The sequence below is a fragment of the Trichechus manatus genome, unplaced genomic scaffold, assembly GCF_000243295.1.
Source record: "Trichechus manatus latirostris isolate Lorelei unplaced genomic scaffold, TriManLat1.0 scaffold00065, whole genome shotgun sequence".
Lineage (NCBI taxonomy): Eukaryota > Metazoa > Chordata > Mammalia > Sirenia > Trichechidae > Trichechus > Trichechus manatus.
The window spans coordinates 2,117,473-2,137,420 of record NW_004444001.1 but is presented as its reverse complement, the minus strand read 5'-3'; the positions used below and the strand labels follow the sequence as shown (position 1 = coordinate 2,137,420).

The window sequence follows — 19,948 nt, the reverse complement described above, 5'->3', positions numbered from 1 at the left end:
ATAATATATAATATATAATGTACTTAGAACACTGCCTGGCACATGGTAAGCATGATGTAAGAGTTCACTATTATTATTATGGCCTGATTCAACTGGTTTATCAACAGTTACTTCAATTCTATGCTCAGCATCTTGCAAGGTAAATATACTAAGTGCAAAACTAGAAGATACGAAAACTCAACTTTCAGCATCTGACTATGGCAAAGACAATCAGGAGGGCACATATAAGCAAATGTAGGACTACACGGCACTGTCTATAAATGCAAAGGAATATCATGTGGAGCTGAGTTAGCTAACGAGACTTCATGGGGATGATAGGTCCTAAAATGGACTTGAAACAAATGATGGATTTAGAATTAGAAGATACTGGTAGGCATTTTAACCCATTTCAAGGACTTAACTTTGGGAGGTAGGCCAGAGATGAAGCTCACACCTGAAATGGTGCTGAAGGCTTATATTTATGTTGGAAATTACAACTAGCTACTTTCTCAGACAGAAAAAATACTCACTCGGTCAACCCAAATATGAGGAACAGGGTGGCTTGACTCCAAGGCTCAGAGGATGAAAGGGGAGGAGCAATCAGCTCTCAGCTCTGGTTTGGTATTAGCCTTTTTGCTTGTTTTATCTTATATTATTTGGTTTGCGGGGGAGGGGAGGAGGGAAGGCAGACAAAGACTGGAATATATACATATGGGAAGACTGGCCTTAAGCCACTGCCTTGGGCCTAACCTGGCTCATCTGTCTAACCTTCTTCCACCCTTCCTGCTCAGCCTGAGAAACTATAGGAAGTGATCAGTTCTGCTGAATTATGGGGAAATAACAAAGGAGGGGGATGAAGGCAATGAAAAAAACTATCTGAAAGCCATTTTAGAGTAAAGTGGCCAATTTCAGAATTAGACACAGGAAAAATGCTTCAGTAAAAGCAATGTGATATGGAAGGGCACCTAATACCTAGGTATAGAAATTTAAGAAAGTCTCAAATATAAGGTGAAATAAATAAACAATTAAATAAGGTTACAGAAGAAGAAGCCCAAGGCTAGAGAGAACAAGGAATCCCTAAGAAGCTGGCATAAACTTCAAGACATATCACAGCCTTCCACTAGATCCTCTGCATTAACGTGCCTCCGTCCAGAGCCCTTTTGGTCTGGAAAATAAGCTCTCAAATTTTTCTCATCACATTTTATCCTTGGATCCTGCCACATTTACCCATTCATCACTCTTTGGTGACACCTAGTGGTATAATTTGTACCACAGCCCTAAATCAGTCAGGTCTGCTCACAAGGTAGTTGTAGAAAAGGATGAAAATTTCATGGCTGTATAAGAACAATCAAGTACTTCCCAGGATATGATCTCAAATACAATGGTTTAAATAAATCAAGCTCTGTTCAAATCTTTCTTGATGCTGCTTTTCATAATCACCAGCTTGAACAATCAGCAGCAGCACAGTGGAACCCACAGAAAAGCTGCCCAAAGTCTCCTAGCCAACAATGGGAGAAAAGTGGGATAACTCACACCCTCTTATACACTAATTGGCTCACCTGATACCCAATCTCTGTCCAGTTGTTTTTAAACAGTTGTTGAAGAGAGTGGAAACCCAAAGCCAAAGCGCAATGTTTTCTAGATGATTTACCTAGCTCTGTGGTTCTGAACCTTGGCTGTACAGTAAAACTACTTGGGAAGGTTGAAAACAAATAGCAGTGCCTGGGCCTTACCCCAGACTGAATTAACTGGTCTGGGACAATGCCTACAATCAATCTTTTTAAAGTCAGGTTTACATACAAATACATACAGTTGTGTGCTTCTTTCAAGATATAATGCCCCTTTGTAGTCAACCCTTTCCCATCCCCCAACTACTGATGTGTTCTCTGCCCTAGTCTTGCCTTTTCCATAATGTAATAGAAATGGAATCACACAGTATGTACCCTTTTGAGTCTGCCTCCTTTCATTTAGCATAATATATTTGAGATTCATTTATATTGCTGCATTACCAGTAGTTACTTTTTATTGCTGAGTAGTATTCCAGGGTGTGGGCATACCTCAGTTTGTTTATCCATGCCCCAGTTTATTTTTCCAGTTTTTGGTAATTATGAATAAAGCCACTATAAACAGTAATGTACAGGTTTCTATGCAAACATAAGTTTTCATTTATCATGGGCAAGTATCTAGATATGAGATTGTTGGGTAAGCACATGTTTAACTTTATAAGAAACTATCAAACTGTTTTTCGAAGTGGTGGTACTATTTTGTATTGCCACCTGCAATGTAATAGAGTTCCAGCTGCTCTATATCCTCACCAGCACTTGGTATTGTGAGTTTTATTTTAGCAATTCTAACAGGTGTTTATCTGTCAGTTTTATTTAAAAACTCTTTACTAAAGGATAACATGCAAACAGAAAAGTGTACAAATCATAAACGTACAACTAGATGAATAATCACAAAGTGAACATCACAGTGTAACTTCTACCAGGTTTTTTAAAAAAAACAAAAACATTCCACATAACCAGCATCCCAGAAAACCCTGTGCCTCCGGCCAGTCACAACTTCCTCCCAATAAGGTGACTACTATCCTGGCTTAATATCACAACATTAATTTTGCCTGTTTTTGAACATTAGATAAATGGCATCATGTAATATGCATTCTTTTGTGTCTGGCTTCTTTCACTTAATATTATGTTTGTTGGATTTATTCATGTTGTTGGATATAGCGGTAGTTTAATCACGCTCATTACAGTATAGTGTTTCATTGTAAGAATATTATACAGTTTATTTACCCATTCTACTGTTGATGAACATTTGGGTTGTTTCCCTGTGAGTGAAAATACTTCCTCATGAGATATATATATCTTTAATAAATAATGCCAAATAATTTTCCAAAGTAGTTGTACCAACTTATACTCCCACCAGAAGAGTGAGTTCCCCTTGTTCCACATCCTTGCCAATACTGAGCATTGTCAGCCTTTAATTTCAGTCATTCTGGTGGGCATGTAACAGTATTCCATTGTGGTTTTAATCTGCATTTCTCTTATCATTAATGAGGCTGAGCAACTTTCCATGGTTACTGAACATTTGGATACCATCTTTTGTGAAGTACCTATCTCTTGCCCATCTTAGAAATTGGGTTACTGTCTTTTTCTTATTGATTTGGAGTTGTGAATATATCAGAGTACAAGCCCTTTTTTGGTTATATGTGTAGCAAATGTCTTCCACTCTGAGCTTGCTTTTCACTCTTAATGCTGTTTTTTGATGAATGGAAGTTCTTAATTTTAATGTACTACCTTCAGCATTTTTAAAAAGTATCCCAAGTAACAGGCAAAAACTGCAAACAAGTGTAAAAATGACAAGGCAGTGGCATCTGACCTCCTCTAACTTCACAAGTGAGAAGGAGAATCAAGATCAACGGCCCAAGGCTGACTGCTATGAGGCAGGGGTTAGACATGCCTCCTCTCTCTGCCATCTTTACCAATTCTGACGCCAACTGTCCCTCCCATGGCACTCTCTACTTCTCTGCTGGGTTTGATAATTCACTGCAACGGCCACACAGAACTCACAGACAATATTCATGATTATGGGTTTATTAGGGAAGTAATAGGTTACAATTCAGGATCAGGAATGCTCAGGATACAGTTCTTCCATCAGGACAGCCTCTTCTCAGCTGTGCCAACAGGCACGCTGCTCTCTGGCCCCCAGACTCTGCCCTGCTCGGTCAAGTATTACAAAGTTCCTTTAGCTCTGCCGATAGGTGTTCAGAGGCACCCCACTCTGTCAGTGAGCCTCAACCCAAAGGCCTCAGCTGTAGCTCTGTGGGTCAGCAGACCTAGCTCCACCAAGCATCCAGAGGCACCCTACCTCTCCAGCAAGCCTCCTGCCGAAAGGCCATCAGCTTTCTCACTCTGTGGGCCTGAAGTCCATTGCGCTGTCTCGTGCTGCCATTTCTCTGCCACCACTTCTTGCTGTCTTCAGTGTTACAGCTCTCTCTCTCTCTCTCTCAGTCTCCTGGTTCCAGGAGCTTCTCAGCGTAGGGATCCTGGGGCCAAAGGACACACTCTGCTCTTGGCTCTTCTTCCTTGGTGGTGGTGAGATCCTCTCCTTCCTGCCTCGGGGATGGCTCATTTTAAGCCTAGCAGGATGGCAAAACTGACAAATCCCTTTGGTGGGCCATAATTACCTTATGTGTAGTTGGGTGGGAGTTAGAACACCATGGTGAGAAAGGCCACACAAAAATGATCTATCACACAGCAACAGGGTTGAGAACCACTACTTGAACTGCTGGGAGACCAGAAGCTGAACTGTCCCAAGCAGCAAGGTTTGTTCACACGGAGTATACTCACCACAGACTTCAAATGCCAGCGCCCACAGAAAGACAAAGGTAGGAATCATCAGGAAGCAGGTGAATACTAATAGGATAGAAGAAGACTGGGAAAGGCTCGGACAAGCCTGAGCCTCTAGGACTGGAAACAAGCAAACCCACCAAGGCATTTCAGACAGTAACTTCTTTAAAACAACTGCTTTTCTGAAAGAGCTGGATACCAATACAAAGAATAGATGTGAAGAGTGTCTCAATTAACGGAAATCTATAAAACTAAACCATCCTCATATTTTGTGTGCAGAATTAACTGTCTTACAAAGTTAAAACTTCTTTTATTGTGGTAAAATATATATAACATAAAATTTGCCATTTTAATCACTTTTAAGTGTATAATTCAATGGCATTAATTACATTGAAAATGTTGTGTAATCTTCACCAACTATTTATTTCCTAAAGTTTTTCATCACCCCAAACAGAAACTCTGTACCCCTTATATAATAACTTCTCCTTCTCCTCTCCCCCCAGCCCCTGGTAACCTCTAATCTACTTTCTGTCTATGAATTTGCTATTCCAGATATCTCATGTAAATGGAATCACACAATATTTGTCCTCTTGTGACCGGCTTACTGCACTCAGAATAATGTTTTCAAGGTTCCATGTCATAGTGTGGATCAGAATTTCATTCCTTTTATGGCTGAATAATAATTCATTGTATGTACATACATCGTGTTTATCCATTCATTGGTTGATGGACATCTGGGTTGTTTCCAAAGCTAGTTGTTTTTAAGCCAATTTTAAACCAAAATTGCATTTGTTGCACTTTTTTTTTCCTATTTTTTGAATACTTTATTGTGTTTTAGGTGAAAGTTTACACAGCAAATTAGGTTTCCATTTAACAATTTTTGTACAAATTGTTCCGTGACATTGGTTATAATTTTCACAATGTGTCAGCATTCTCGTTATTTCCATTCTGTTTGTTTTGTTTACATTTATCTAGCTTCCCTGCCCCTCCTTGCATTCTCATCTTTGCTTTTGAGTAAATGTTGACCATTTGGTCTCGAAAAATTGACTGCTTAAGGGAGCACATTCCTCATGGATGATATTGTTTATTTTATAAGCCAATCTATTATTTGGCTAAAGGAGACCTCCGGGAGTGGCTTCAGTTCCAAGTTAATAGGGTATCTTAGGATAATAGTCTTGGGGGTTCCTCTAGTAACTATTAGTCCAGCAACTCTGGTTTTGGTTTTTGTTAGGAATTTCAGTTTTGTTCTACATTTTCTCCCATTCTATCTGGGACCTTCTATTGAGTTCATTTACATTTTCTATTTAAAAATGAATTTTTTTTTTTACATTTAAAAATTCCTGGAACACGGGAAATAAGGGGTGGAAAGGAGGAGTGTGCTTTCACAGTATAGGGAGAGCAATTAGGGTCACATAACTATGTGTGTGTGAATTTTTGTGTGAGAGACTGACTTGAATTGTAAACTTTCACTTAAAGTATAACAATAAAGAAAAAAATGCCTGGAGCTGATTTTTAGTTATAGTGTGAGGCAGGGATCCAATTTCTTCTTTTTCTATATGGATTAAATTTTTCCCCATGAACAGTTACTCCTTTCCCCACTGATCTTACCTGCCATCTCTGTCATCTAGCAACATTACATCAGTGTGTGGGTCATTTGTTGCAGTTTTTGTATCTATACTTAAGCTCTCACTTTCTGGCCATTCCAGGAGATAAGAAACCATTTTATGAAGAGAGAACACAGATATGAGTTTTGAATTATGAGAAATATCTACCTCTTAAAAGAGACTTGTCAAGTGACTTCAAAATGACCATAACAATAATATCCTGTGGCTGAAACTCAAGTCCCTAATCAACAGAAGAGGGCAGCCAAGGCATCATGCCAGGAAGAAGCAGGCAGAAAGAAAGGAAACATCTGTTGAGCAAAAAAAAAAAGGGGGGGCTTGTACCTGTAAGAATAGTTGTGCCATCAAAACACCCCAGTCACAGCTTCTCGAAAAATCAGTTACCTCACAAACTGAATCTAAGCTAAGAAGCTTAACAAATTGTACAGAAAAGCTGTAGAGGAACCAGGAACCTATCTCTCCTCTACATTGTCTGAGACCAGAGAAGGAGTCACATAAGCCCTAGAAGAAAGAGTACAAAGCAAACACTGGGATGCAAGTCCAGAGCATTGTTACGATCTTAGATGGAAGAGGCTGCTCCTGTGCTCCTGTGGCTGACAGTCAAGAAACAGAAATCAGTCAGCCGGTGGCTTTCCAAGCTCTCAAAATCTGCTAATCCCATAAATGGAGCACAGCCATACAGCACATAATCAAGGGAAGAAGCAGCAGAGAACTCACCTCTTTAACACCATAAAACCTTATTTCTCAGACTGCCAATTCTGAAAATATCTTTTCCTGAGGTGTTTTAATATAAGCTATTGCAGAGGCTTTAAAATCTTGTAGCTACTGAATTGGCAAACGTTGTGTTATATATTATTTTTATAACAACAAAAATCTCACAGCTATATCTTAAATATATAGAATAATTATTTATTTTTTTAATCATGCACCCAGTATACCAAATTGCTTGTGACCTTTACTAGTATTTCACAACAGGGCATATTAAAGAGAACTCCCTGAGTTTGAGTCCTGCTCATTCACTCACTCACCAGTCAGTTATGCAGATGGACCTGGGCAAGTCAATTTATCTCTCTGGGCCTCAGATTCATCCATGCACAGAAGGTGTAAAACTAATCTCTAAGGTTCCTTTTTCAGTGCCAATTTCTATTCTGTTCATAGTGCCTTGCTAAGAGTACTGAACCAATTTACTTAGCATTTACACCCTCTCCTTCAACACAGTGCCAACTCAACTTAATCGTAGTGCAGGAGGGTATGTACTTTATGCATGCAAAATGAGGCTGCTAGGCAAGCCTCCTTTCTAACAAGTATCTTTCAAATCCTCCCAACCAGAGCAGTGAAGCAGTGTAAAATGGTGTCTGAAGACATTTCATGCTTCCTAATCCTTAACTGTTTACATTAGAATTTCTCTCACGACATAGTCTATATTTTCATTGTATTCCCTGGAGCTTATATATCTGCACTTTAGGTACTTCCTAATTGCTGGACTATACACTATTTCACCTCCCTTAGTATATTTATAATAGCCCAGTGGTCTTCAAATTTGCTTAACGAAGAAAAACCCCTTATTCAAAGAAAATTTTCCTTAGAACACTAATATACAAGAAAACAGTGTTATAGATTGAATTGCGTCCCCCAAAAATGTGTATCAATTTGGCTAGGCCATGATTCCCAGTATTGTATGATTATCCACCATTTTGTCATCTGATGTGACTTTCCTATGTGTTGTGAATCCTATCACAACATGTTAACGAGATGGATTAGTGGCAGTTATGTTGATGAGACCTACAAGATTAGATTGTGTCTTAAGCCAATCTCTTTTGAGATATAAAAGAGAGAAGCGAGCAGAGACATGGGGACCTCATACCACCAAGAAAGCAGCACTGGGAGCAGAGCGTGTCCTTTGGACCCGGGGTCCCTGCACGGAGAAGCTCCTAGTCCAGGGGAAGACTGATGACAAGGACCCTCCTCTAGTGCTGACAGAGTAGCAAAGCCTTCCCTTGGAGGTGACGCCCTGAATTTGGACTTGTAGCTTACTAGACTCTGAGACAATAAATTTCTCTTTGTTAAAGCCATCCACTTGTGGTATTTCTGTTATAGCAGCACTAGATGACTAAGACAACAGGTTTTAAAAATTCTGATTGAAAGCAGTGGGAAGGAGAAGGAGCTAAGTACAGTAAGTTCAGCTTCTCCTATCCCCTGGTGTCCCCTGGGCCACAGATGTACTCCAGAAACTTCAGCAGATTCCCAGGGTCTTTGGACCTTCCATTCACAAAGAGTTAATTCCCCCAGTAACTTAGTCTAGTTTCTGGAACAGGACCTACTGCCCCAATTCAGGCGTTTCCTTCAAAATAACTCCAACTTAAAAGTCATTAGAAATTATTTTGGCATAATTTAATCTCTGGCAGTATACAGACGCAATTACCGCTGAAGAAGTGGGTGACTAGGGGAGAAAAAGATATACCTTCGATCTTTTGAATTTTGTACCATGTATTACCTATGCAAAAAGAAGTAATTTAAAAATAAATTTAAAAATTCAATGGAAGCCATCAGGCTTCTGTGAATTCCTGTACCTTGTTGTCCATAATTGTCCACTGGCCTTCGGCATTCTGCTTCAAAACACAGTGGTTTCGGGAAATCATCAGAGGGCAGCTTTTTGATACCAGTTGGTATGTGACACCAAATCCTCGCCCTATAGTCACCTAGAAGACAATAACAACGTAAAAGGCACAATCACACAATGTGCCAAAAAGAGAGGTCCTTTACAATCTGGTCAACCAACAGAAACCAGACTCCTATGGAACCTAAACAGCTCATCTGCTATCAGCTACCATGGAGACACCAACACAAAGCTTTTAGAAAATGGGGATTCAGAAGTAGAAAAAGGCAAGAAGTTGTGACAAGAAGACACTGCTGAAAGGAGTTTATTATGGACTCTTGGGACTGGTAGACCCTTAAAGGTCATCTGAATGATCCGCTTCAGCTACTCATGAGATGGAGGAATTCTTTCTACACATCCCCATCAACTAGTGTTAAACACTACCAAGAACTACAGCCACTATACAATTCCTCCAATTTTTTAAATTATTATTTTATTTTATTTCTGGTGAAAATATACACAGCAAAACCAGCTCCCATTCAACAGTTTCTAGACATCATGATCAGTGACATTGGTTACATTCTTCACATTTTATCTACATTCCCATTATTTCTGTTCTAGTTGTTTCACTCCCATTGACTTAAACTCCCTGTCCACAACATTCTCATCTATGCTTTAGAATAGGTGTTGTCTATTTGGTCTTATATAGATAATTTATGAAAAGAATGCAATACTCAAGGGTCACGAGCTTTACTTTTTGAGCTCCACTGTTACTTAGTTTAAAGGTGACTTCAAAGGATAGTTTTGATTCAAGGTTTGAAGAGTAACTCAGGGCCAATAGTGTTGGGGACTCTTCCAGCCTCAAAAGGTCCAGTAAGTCCGTATTCTTCAAGAATTTAAAGTTCTGTTTCACATTTTTCTCCCTTCCTATCAGGATCCATCTATCGTATCCCTCATCAGAACCTTCAATAGATGCAGCCGGGTACCATCTAGTTCTTCTGGTCTCAACGCAGAGGCAGGAATTCATGGAGACAATTAGTCCTGTAGTCTGATTCCTTCTCTGATTCTTGGGTTTCCTTCTTTCTCTTCTGTTCAGACGAATAGAGATCAATAGTTGAACCTTAGATGGCCATTCATTGCTTTTAGGACCCCAGATGCTACTCACCATTCTGGGAGGTAAAACATAAAGTTTAAGAACTATATTATGCTAATTGACTGGATTGTCCCACAAAACCATGACCCTAAGCTTTCAAATCAAGAGAAATAATCCTGTGAGGAGACTGGTTATTTCTAAATAGTATCAGCTTTGGTAGCCCCTGCTCGTTTTTTGGTTCTTGTTATTGTTGCAAAATTATATAGAAACTAGTACTTGCCAATTCATCCTTTTTTCTTATGCTTACTGACATCAATTATATTAGTCAGGCTGTGCAAACTTCACCTACATTCAGTGATGCCTTTCCCATCACCATAAACAAAAAGTGACTACTACCTAGGGAATACTCCCTCCTCCCACCCCCACCCCGCCTAGTAACCACCAATGAACATTAGTCTCTGTATCTCCAATTTTTTTAAACATTTATTTGTTGTTGAGAACATACACAGCAGAATGTATACAAATTCAACAATTTCTACATGTATAATTCAGTAATGCTGATTACATTATTCAAGTTGTATAACCATTCTCACCTTCCATTTCCAAATTGCTCCTCTCTCATTAACATAAACTCACTGCCCCCTAAGTTTCCTATGTAATCTTTCGAGTTGCTGTTGTCAATCTGATCCCAGATAGTTCTTAAAAGAGCATAATGCTCAAGGGTGACATTCTTTACTAGTTAAGCTAAACTACTGTTTGGTTTTAAGAAGACCTCAGGGGATACTTTTGCTTTAAGGTTTAAAAATTATGAACAACTGCTTCCTTTGCTAGGAGACCAGAAGAAGTGGGCAGTGCCTGGCCACTACTACCAAATGCCCTGATCAAAGATTCTGTAGAATTCTGATCAAAAGGGGGAAAATGTAGAACAAAAACCCAAATTCTCATAGAAACCAGACTTTCTGGAGCCATCAAGGCTGGATGAACCCCTGAAACCACTGTCCTGGGATAATCCTTTTTATTTTTTAAATAATATTTTATTGTGTTTTTTATGAAGGTTTACATAGCAGTTTAGGTTCCCACTTAACAGTTTCTACACAAATTGTTCAGTGACATTGGTTACATTTTCAAATCTTTGAACAGTCTCATTATTTCCATTCTGGTTGTTCCACTTTTATTAATCTAGTTTCCCTGCCCCCCATACATTCTCACTTTTGTTTTAAAGTAATTGTTGACTGTTTGGTCCCACATAGATAATTTTTTAAAGAAGCACAGTACTCACAGGCAATATTCTTTCTTTTGTGGGCTAATCTGTTATTTAGCTAAAAGGTGACCTCAGGGGCTAGTTTCAGTTCAAGGTTTAAAGGGTACTCCTGGGCACTAGTCTTAGGTAGCCATCCAGCCTTAATGAGTCCAGCAAGTCTGGTTGGTTTGTTTGTTTTTAAGGAATCTGAGGTTCTGCTCCACATTTCTCTCCTATTCCATCAGGGACCATCTACTGTGGCCCTGGTCAGAATGGTTGGCAGTGGCAGCCGGGCACCATCCAGCTCCTCTGGTCTCAGGGCAGATGAGGCCATGGTTCCTGTAGACTAGCGTCTTCTTTGAGTCTTTGGTTTCCTTCTTTCTCTTTTGCTCTGGATGAGAAGAGACCGACAGTTCTATCTTAGATGGCTGCTTGCAAGCTTTTAAGACCCCAGACACAACTCACCAAAGAAGGATGTAGAACATAAACTCTGTGAATTATATTATGCCAACTGACTAAGATGTCCTAAGAGACTATAGTCCTAATTCTTCAAACCCAGGAAACAAATACCGCTGTCTAAGAAGTATCTGTAACTGTGCTCCCTATGTGCTTTATTATATATATGAATATTTGTGCACACAGTCTCACATACACGTATATACATATACATATGCATACACCTATGTACATACCTACACACATATTTGTCTACATACTTACATATATAGCCGCACATATATTTTTTGGTTGTTGCTGCTGTTGTTTCAAAATTATATATGGCATAGCAATTACCAAAACATCCTTCTTCCTTGTATACATTTTAGTGACATTGTTTACCTTCGTCAAGCCGTGCACGTTTCACCCTCGTTCACTGTTACCTTTCCCATCACCAAACATAACAAGTGCCTACTATCTAGAGTATGTACCTCCAATTTTTTTTTTCTTTATTGTACTTCAGATGAAGATTTACAGAATAAACTAGCTTCTCATTAAACAGTTAGTACATATATTCTGTTATGACACTGGTTAACAACACCATCACATGTCAACACTCCCCTTCTCGATCTTCGGTTTCCTATTACCAGCTTTCCTGTTCCCTCCTGCCATCTAGTCCTTGCCCCTGGGCTGGTGTGCTCCTTTAGTCTCGTTTTGTTTTATGGACCTGTCTAATCTTTGGCAGAAGGGTGAACCTCAGGAGTGACTTCATTACTGAGCTAAAAGGGTGTCCGGGGGCCATACTCTTAGGGGGTTCTCCAGGCTCTGTCAGACCAGTAAGTCTGGTCTTTTTTGTGAGTTAGAATTTTGTTCTACATTTTTCTCCAGCTCTGTCTGGGACCTTCTACTGTGATCCCTGTCAGAGCAGTCAGTGGTGGTAGCCAGGCACCATCTAGTTGTATTGGACTCAGTCTGGTAGAGGCCTTGGTAGTTGTGTGTACCTCCAATTTTTTAATGGCTGACTTGGCATCTTTCTCCCTATAAATTCCATTCATTGTCCCTGGCTCTGCCCTGGGCACCATCAGAAAATCTCCAATCCCCTTTCCATGTGACAGCTATAAAGTGTCCAGAGTCTTGCCTCTTCCTGGTTCTGTGTCCCCAGCTACTTCAACCTAACACCCAAGGCATGGGTTTGAGTCTCTTTGCCATCCTAATGAGTCTGTGAAGATACTTCTGGTTTATCTTTATTCCTAGATGTCATATTAAGAAAAAATAAATATAATTTCTATTACACAGTAGAATGTAAGTATCACTTTCCCAGTTCTAGATATTATCACTATAGCATATAAATTGCATTAGCTTTCATAGCAGATCTATTCCACTGCTGATATATCCCCAAGCTTAGGAATGATTAAATTTCTGGATCTCTCCCCCACCAAGAATTGCTGTGCTAAGCATGTCTCGTCTGCGTTATGCTTGACTAGTTGGTAAATTTGGATTAAAGTACAGGACCTTACATTGATTCCTATTAAATTTCATCTTCTTAGTTCAGCCTATCATGCCAGCTTGTCAACACCTTTCTGAATTTTTAATCGGTCATCAGACATACTCAATAATCCTTCCAGCTTTGAGTCACCCATCCAATTGATATGACTTCTGTACCTTTATTCAAGACACAGATAAAAATATCAAAACGGGACATAGCCAAAGGCAAAGATCTCAGGAAAGTCTAGTAAACATTCTACCATACTATACGGGTTCACCTTTGACCAGTTACTAATTCAGCCTTTGCAGTAAGCCCATATTCTCCATCTCATCCATAAAGACAGCATGAGAGCCTCTGGAAAAAACTCGAAACATAGCCACAATGCCTATCTATTGTACTTTCCTGATGGATCAGTCTAGTTATTAGTAGTAACTCTGAAAAGGAAGGTAATAAAGTTCTTCTGAGATTCAGATCTGAGAACTTCCTATTTATTCTCTTCATTGTACACATGCCACCTGTTTAATGACCCATATTAGAACCTTAGCTAGCAACATTAAACCAAATGGTCTGTGGTTTTCTAAAAACTGCTTTCTTTGCCCCTTTTGAAAATCTTTCAGAATCATGCCTGACCTCAGACCTTCAAACACTACCACAACTCTCCCTGCCCCAATCTGAATCCTCCGCAAGAACTCTCATCTAAGTAACCAACACCACCATCCAACCAACTGCTCAGCCAAAACTCCAAGTCATCTTTGATTCATCTCTGTTCCTCATCCTCATATTCAAACACCAGCAAATTCTACTGGCTATAATTTAAATATGTCCTAAATCTGTTCATTTGTCTCTATGTCTATGGCCACCACCCTAATCCAAACCACCTGGCCTCCTAACAGTTCTTTCTGTTCCCACTCGAGCTCCCGTAAACTTAATACATTAGCTGGAGTAGTAATCTCAAATTTTAATTCAGATTTCTCTTCTTTCCTTAAAACTGTCCAGTGATCCAAAGTTCTTTCCATGGCCCATAAGGGCCTGAATGTCCTGACCTCCTCCACCTCTTCAGTCTCCTCTCATACCATGGTCCCGAACACTCATGGCTTCCTCAAAAACTCACCAAGTTTTACCCTACTTAGAGTCTTTTCACTTGTCCTCTCTGCTTAGAACACTCCTCTCCCAGACCTTTGTACTGGCTCCTTCTCATCTTTTAAGTTTCAGCTTCTCAGAGTCCTATCCTGATTACCCTATCTAAAGTTGCTGCCTGCTCCCCATATTACTTTCTTTCATGTTTAGCATGCACTTATTACAATTCAAAATTATTTTCCTTGGTTTATGTATTTTTTGTTTGTTTGTTTGTCTCCCTTAAAACCAAAACCAAGCCCATTACCGTCGAGTCAATTCTGACTCATAATGATCCTACAGGACAGCAAAGAATTGCCCCATAGGGTTTCCAAGGCTATAAATCTTTATGGAAGCAGACTGCCACATCTTTCTCCTGCAGAGTGGCTGGTGGGTTGGAACCACCAACCGTTTGGCTAGCAGCCAAGCACTTAATCACTGCATAACCAGGGCTCCTTTGTCTCCTCTTACTATAAAATAAACTCCATAAAAGCAGGAACCTTGTCTATCTTATTTACCACTGTTTTCCATAGTGGTTCAGTAAATATTTGTTAATAAGTGGAAGAATAAAGAGATTTCATTTATGAGTCCTCTCAGATTCTAGGATGGGCGTTTTTCAGGCCAGAAGTGGAAACTAGGTTATGATCACTGGCAAATATGGAGCAGCAGCTAAGAGTTCTTACAATCGGACTTGTTCCCCTTTAAAATGTGGCGACCACCTCCAACAAAACCCTGAGTCTAAAGTTCTTCAGTTCTTTGACAGATGTCAGCAATTCCATTCATCATAGAAGTTCCCTGAATTAATGTGTATATCTTTTTAAAAATACAATACTCAAAAAATAAACAACTAAATAAAACCACCATCAAGTTAAAAAAAAAAAAAGCAATACCCCTGAAATGTTTACGAATTAACCTATCATCCATATTAAGTAAGAATTTCCATTTAGTGAGAGGAAGTATTCCATATCTGCATCGCCTCCTTTTTAAAAAAAATTTACTGTGGTAAAATATATGTAACATAAACTTTGCCATTTTAACTATTTTTAAGAATACAATTCAGGGCATTAATTATATTCAGTGTTGTGCAACCTTCACCACTATCTCCAAAACTTTTCCAATACCCCAAAAGGAAACACTGTACCTATTAAGCAATAACTCCCAATTCCCCCCTCCCCACTCCCTCAAAACCTCTGATCTGTCTCTATGAATTTGCCTATTCTAAATATTTCATATAAGTGGAATAATAGAATATTTGTCCTTTTGTATCTGACTTATTTCATTAGCATAATGTTTTCATGGTTTATCCACTCCATATTCCATTTTATTACTTGAGGGGAGAGAGCCAGATCACTATTGTGGATAACCTGGGAAAAGTGGTACAGAAAAGGTGGAATAATGTTAAAGAAACTCTACCTTGTTTTAAAATTGCTTCCTACAGGCTTTTTTTCACAGAAAATGAAGAAATCACCCTTTCTTCATACTTCTGTTCACTATCTGGTCCTAGAATTTATCTTGGCAATACTGACTTTTTACCAACACCAAGGTTAAATTGTCTTCAGTGAGCTAATCTGAAAATTTCAGCACTATTCATAACATAAAACTAAATTTCCCATGCAAACTGAGTGCCAACAAATGTTTCGGGGATCTGTATGTTGGGGGTTGTTTCCATTTACAACAGCCGTTGCAAGCCTTTGAGCTTACTGACATGATTGGTCTAAAAGATCATCTTGTCCTTGTCCACCTTCACCAATGTTATCCCTTTCCCTCCTGGGTACAACTCCTACTGTTTCCCAGATGACTAGCAAATACTCTAGAACCATGTTGTTGTTGTTGTCAGGTGCCATCAAGTCGGTTCCAACTCATAGTGACCCTATGCACCACAGAACGAAACACTGCCCGGTCCTGCGCCATGCTCACCATCATTGTTATACTTGAGCCCACTGTTGCAGCAACTGTGTCAATCCATCTTGTTGAGGGTCTTCCTCTTTTTTGCTGACCCTATACTTTACCAAGTATGATGTCCTTCTCCAGGGACTGATCCCTCCTGACAACATGTCCAAAGTACGTAAGACATAATCTTGCATTATGATTGTACTTCTTCCAAGACAGATTTGCTTGTTCTTTTGGCAGTCCATGATATATTTAATATTCTTGGCCGACACCACAATTCAAAGGTGTCAATTCTTCTTCGGTCTTCCTTATTCATTGTCCAGCTTTCGCATGTATATGATACGACTGAAAATACCATGGCTTGGGTCAGGCGCACCTTAGTCTTCAAGATGACATCTTTGTTTTTCAACACTTTAAAGAGGTCTTTTGTAGCAGATTTGCCCAATGCAATGTGTCTTTTGATTTCCTGATTGCTGCTTCCATGGGTGCTGATTGTGGATCCAAGTAAAACGAAATCCTTGACAACTTCAATTTTTTATCCATTTATCATGATGTTGCTTATTGGTCCAGTTGTGAGGATTTTTGTTTTCTTTATGCCTCCCTTTTTTCTGATCCCCTCTAAGGCAGAAACTTCACGAAGAACAATACAAAGAGAAGGAGGGGGGGATACTATAGTTTTTTCCTAAAGCCTAGATACCTACAGGGCCCAGAAGCTAGCTAATTGGCAGTACATCTGTATTTTATTAGCTGCGAAATCTGAGACCAAGGGAAACAGGAAGGGCAAGGAATGGACCTTACACTGCTATTATAATTAAATGACGTCAGCATACCTCCTAAAACTTTGTGCATACCAGTTTATGCTACGATTTGGGGACCATTACAATAAGACCTCATCTCTTGGCTTTGATTCGAGTCTTTCTTCATACACACTGCAGTCTATGCTCCAACTGCTTCCTAAGACCCAATCTTGCAGACAGCCAAGGTAGGCAGGCCTCTCTTCTGCACAGACCCCCTAGGAAGCCACAGTCATTCCCACTATGTCGTCACCATTCACTCAGATTTGTATGGGACCCTCCTCATAGAGCAGGCACCATACAAAACTAACTCATAGTTTAAAACATGGAGTGTTTTATAGGCCTCTCACCCTTGGTTCAAGTACTTTAATTCTTTCTCCCCACCCCCCTCCTAAGATACTGAGTGCCACCAAGGTATTGAGGAGAATTAAACTAAATTAAACCAGTGCAACTGAATCTGAAAAAAATGAGTTAACACTTGACCACTGAGTACCTTAGAGTTGTGTGTGAGACTGTAGTGCATGAGTAGTGATCAGATTAACCAACACATGTGAAAGCCCAAACCCTATACAAAATAAGGTACAGTTATTACTATCCAGGTATTGGTGTCTTAACTTGTTAAACTTCCCAAAGGTATATTCTTTGGAAAAGGCCATACAGGAAAGTGAATGAATGTCTAGTGTGGACTTTTAGGCACTGATACTTGGGTAGAAAAGATGTTTTGAAGAAGGGTCTTCCTGGTGTTCCTCAAATAACCCTCTAATGTAGTAACTTTAAGACTGGACCTGAATCCCTCTTCTGACTGAGGAGCCACTCTTCTAGAACAGTATTAAGAAGCGACATCTAGGCACTTGATCATACAGCCTGCATAGATGTTCTCAGACTGCTTCATAGTATAAATCCTCCTTCCCCATTCAAGCTATAAATACTTTGAGTGCAGAAGTTGTTAAGATATGTCCCTCTCATAGCACACCAAACAGCGTAAGTACTCAATAAATACCTGGGAAACTGAATTGAGACCATATGACTTATAGGAAAATCTAATCAAACATACATACTAATCAAAAATTTTTAATTTAGACATAATGATCAACCACTCAGTTTTATGGCAAAATGAACCTTTTATACAAATCATTTCAAAAACCCAAATGGTTCCTAGTTACCACAAGCTGGTCCCTGACCCAGCTCTCCTTCTAACGCGACTGCAATCTAACTCCTCGTCTTATCTTTACTTTTTTGTTTTGTTTTGCTTGTATGACCGCACTAGCAAACATTATAAGCAACCTCTGGAAAGGAGAACTCTTAAATTCTGAATCCCCACGCCCAGCCCACCTCAGGGTACCACTCGGTACCTGTCCCAGCATAGGGTCCATCCCAAAGCACCAAGCTTCCTCAAAGAGTTACAAAGGAGAAAACACTTTTACATTAAAGTTTGAGTATTTTAAAGGATATAACCCAAAACTCGCAATGGTTTTCAAAATGAACTCGATAAAGTTCACGCTTTCGGCAGCCTTTCCAGGCCCGCCTCAGACCCTTGGCAGTTCGCGACTCTCCGTGGAAGTTGGGGCAGCTCCGTCTCACAGTTCCCCGGCCCTAGACTGGGTAGTGCAGGGCTCCGAGTGACCCAAACAGGGGCTGTCTCAGTCCTTTCCCGCCCCTCTAGCTACCCGCTTCTCCTTGAAAACTCCAGCTTCTTCTCACATTCTCTGCGCCCACCTCTCACTATGCACCCTCCACCCGGTTCTTTCCCGCAACCACGACTCTCGCCCTAGCTCACCCCTTAGGCCCAGGCCTCTCTCAAACGGGCCAATTTCTCGCCCCAGTACCCTAGAGACAGGCCTGTCGCCACTCTCCCCTGTGGCCCTCCAGATTTCCCTCGAACCCTACTCCCTTCCTTTCTCCCACTGTCCCTACTTTCCCCAATGCCCTCCCACCTCCAATTCCCTCAAACGCTCGCACCAGAACCCCCATGATACACCCTCGTGTGTCTCTCCTCTTCCCCCTTCACCAGCCCGACCGGACGCCTTCCCTCCGCTCTCCCCCTGCTTCCTCCAACCCCCTTCCCTCGCCCTCACCTCGCTCCCATCCTCCAGCAGCAGCCACTCGGCGGTCATCCCCACCCGCCGCAAGCACCAGCTCCGGCCACCGGCGCGGTCTTCCGTGACCAAGGAGTCGGGCTCCCCCATAGCCTACTCGGCCCAGGGCAGGCCCGGGTCGCGGTCAGCACACAGCGAGACCGGGACCGATACTCCCGCAGCTCCTCCGCTTCCTCGCGGCCGCCATACCTAAACAACAGACAGAAGCAATCGCCAAGCGCTCGCGATCTATGTGAACGAACGCTCGGGCTGCAGACCCAGCTCTGTCTCCGGTCAGCAAACTGGAGTTATTGCGCCTGCGCGAGAGGAAGCAAAGGGCCCGGGTGGGGTAGATGTGTTGGGATCTACCGCCAGGTACGGCCGGTGTCGCCTGAAGCAGTCTATTTCTCCCGCTAGCCCCCCTTCCCTACGCTCTCTTGAACCACCACCCCAGTCCTGCTGCCCCAAACAGAAACCTCTTCTTACTGTTCCTCTTTTTTTTTTAGAATTCTGCACTTATGACCGCATTATTATGATGATAGGGCCCTCGTGGCGGAGTGGTTAGGCGTGGGCTGCTAACCGATAGGTTGGCAATTGGAACCCACCTCCGCAGGAGAAAGATGTGGCAGTCTGCTTCCACAAAGATTCACAGCCTTGGAAACCCTGTGGGCAGTTCTGCTGTGTTCTATAGGGTCGCTAAGAGTCGGAATCGACTTGGCGGCAATGGGTTTGGTTTTATTATGATGATATCCATATTATTTAAAACTACAACCCACTGTTAAACAACTTTAAACCTGTGATAATGTTAAAATATGTTAAGTCTGTTCCTAAATAGCATCTGTTTTTCAAGATGTCCTTTTATTACCCAATTTAAAAAATTATACTGGGTGAATCTATGGAGGCAGAAAGCAGGGCAGTCCTTGCCTGGGGCCCGGTGTGGGAGCGGGGGATTGACTGTAAACCCGCTGGGTTCAGAGGGAATTTTGGGAGGGTAATAGATAACGTTCTAAAACTGGATTGTGGTGGTGATTGCACAACTGCTTAAAGTTACTTAAAAATCATTGAACTGCACACTTACAATAGGTGAATCTATGGGATATAAATTACTATCAATAAAGTTAATTTAAAAATACATACATAATTTAAAATTCTTTCCTTTGATTTTCCAGTATTATGTGGATGGATCGGTTCCCTGCAGTGACTACCTCTGTAATAACTCAATGCCCCATTTTGCCTTTTCAGTTTACTGATACCTGGTTGACAATTTTCTTATATT

At 40.8% G+C, this 19,948-nt stretch overlaps 1 protein-coding gene across 2 annotated transcripts in view; it reads right to left on the bottom strand.

The window, feature by feature from the left end:
- RNF8 (ring finger protein 8) overlaps positions 1-19,070 on the bottom strand; it is a 65,443-nt gene extending 46,373 nt beyond the window's left edge. For both annotated transcript variants that reach the window (XM_023734147.1, XM_023734148.1), the window contains exons 1-2: positions 18,673-19,070; positions 8,521-8,649 (exon numbers count right to left, since the gene is read on the bottom strand). In XM_023734147.1, the coding sequence (XP_023589915.1) occupies positions 8,521-8,649; positions 18,673-18,783 (240 nt within the window). In that variant the 5' untranslated portion in view covers positions 18,784-19,070. The remainder of the gene's footprint in view (positions 1-8,520; positions 8,650-18,672) is intronic.
- Between the last annotated feature and the right edge of the window lie 878 nt (positions 19,071-19,948).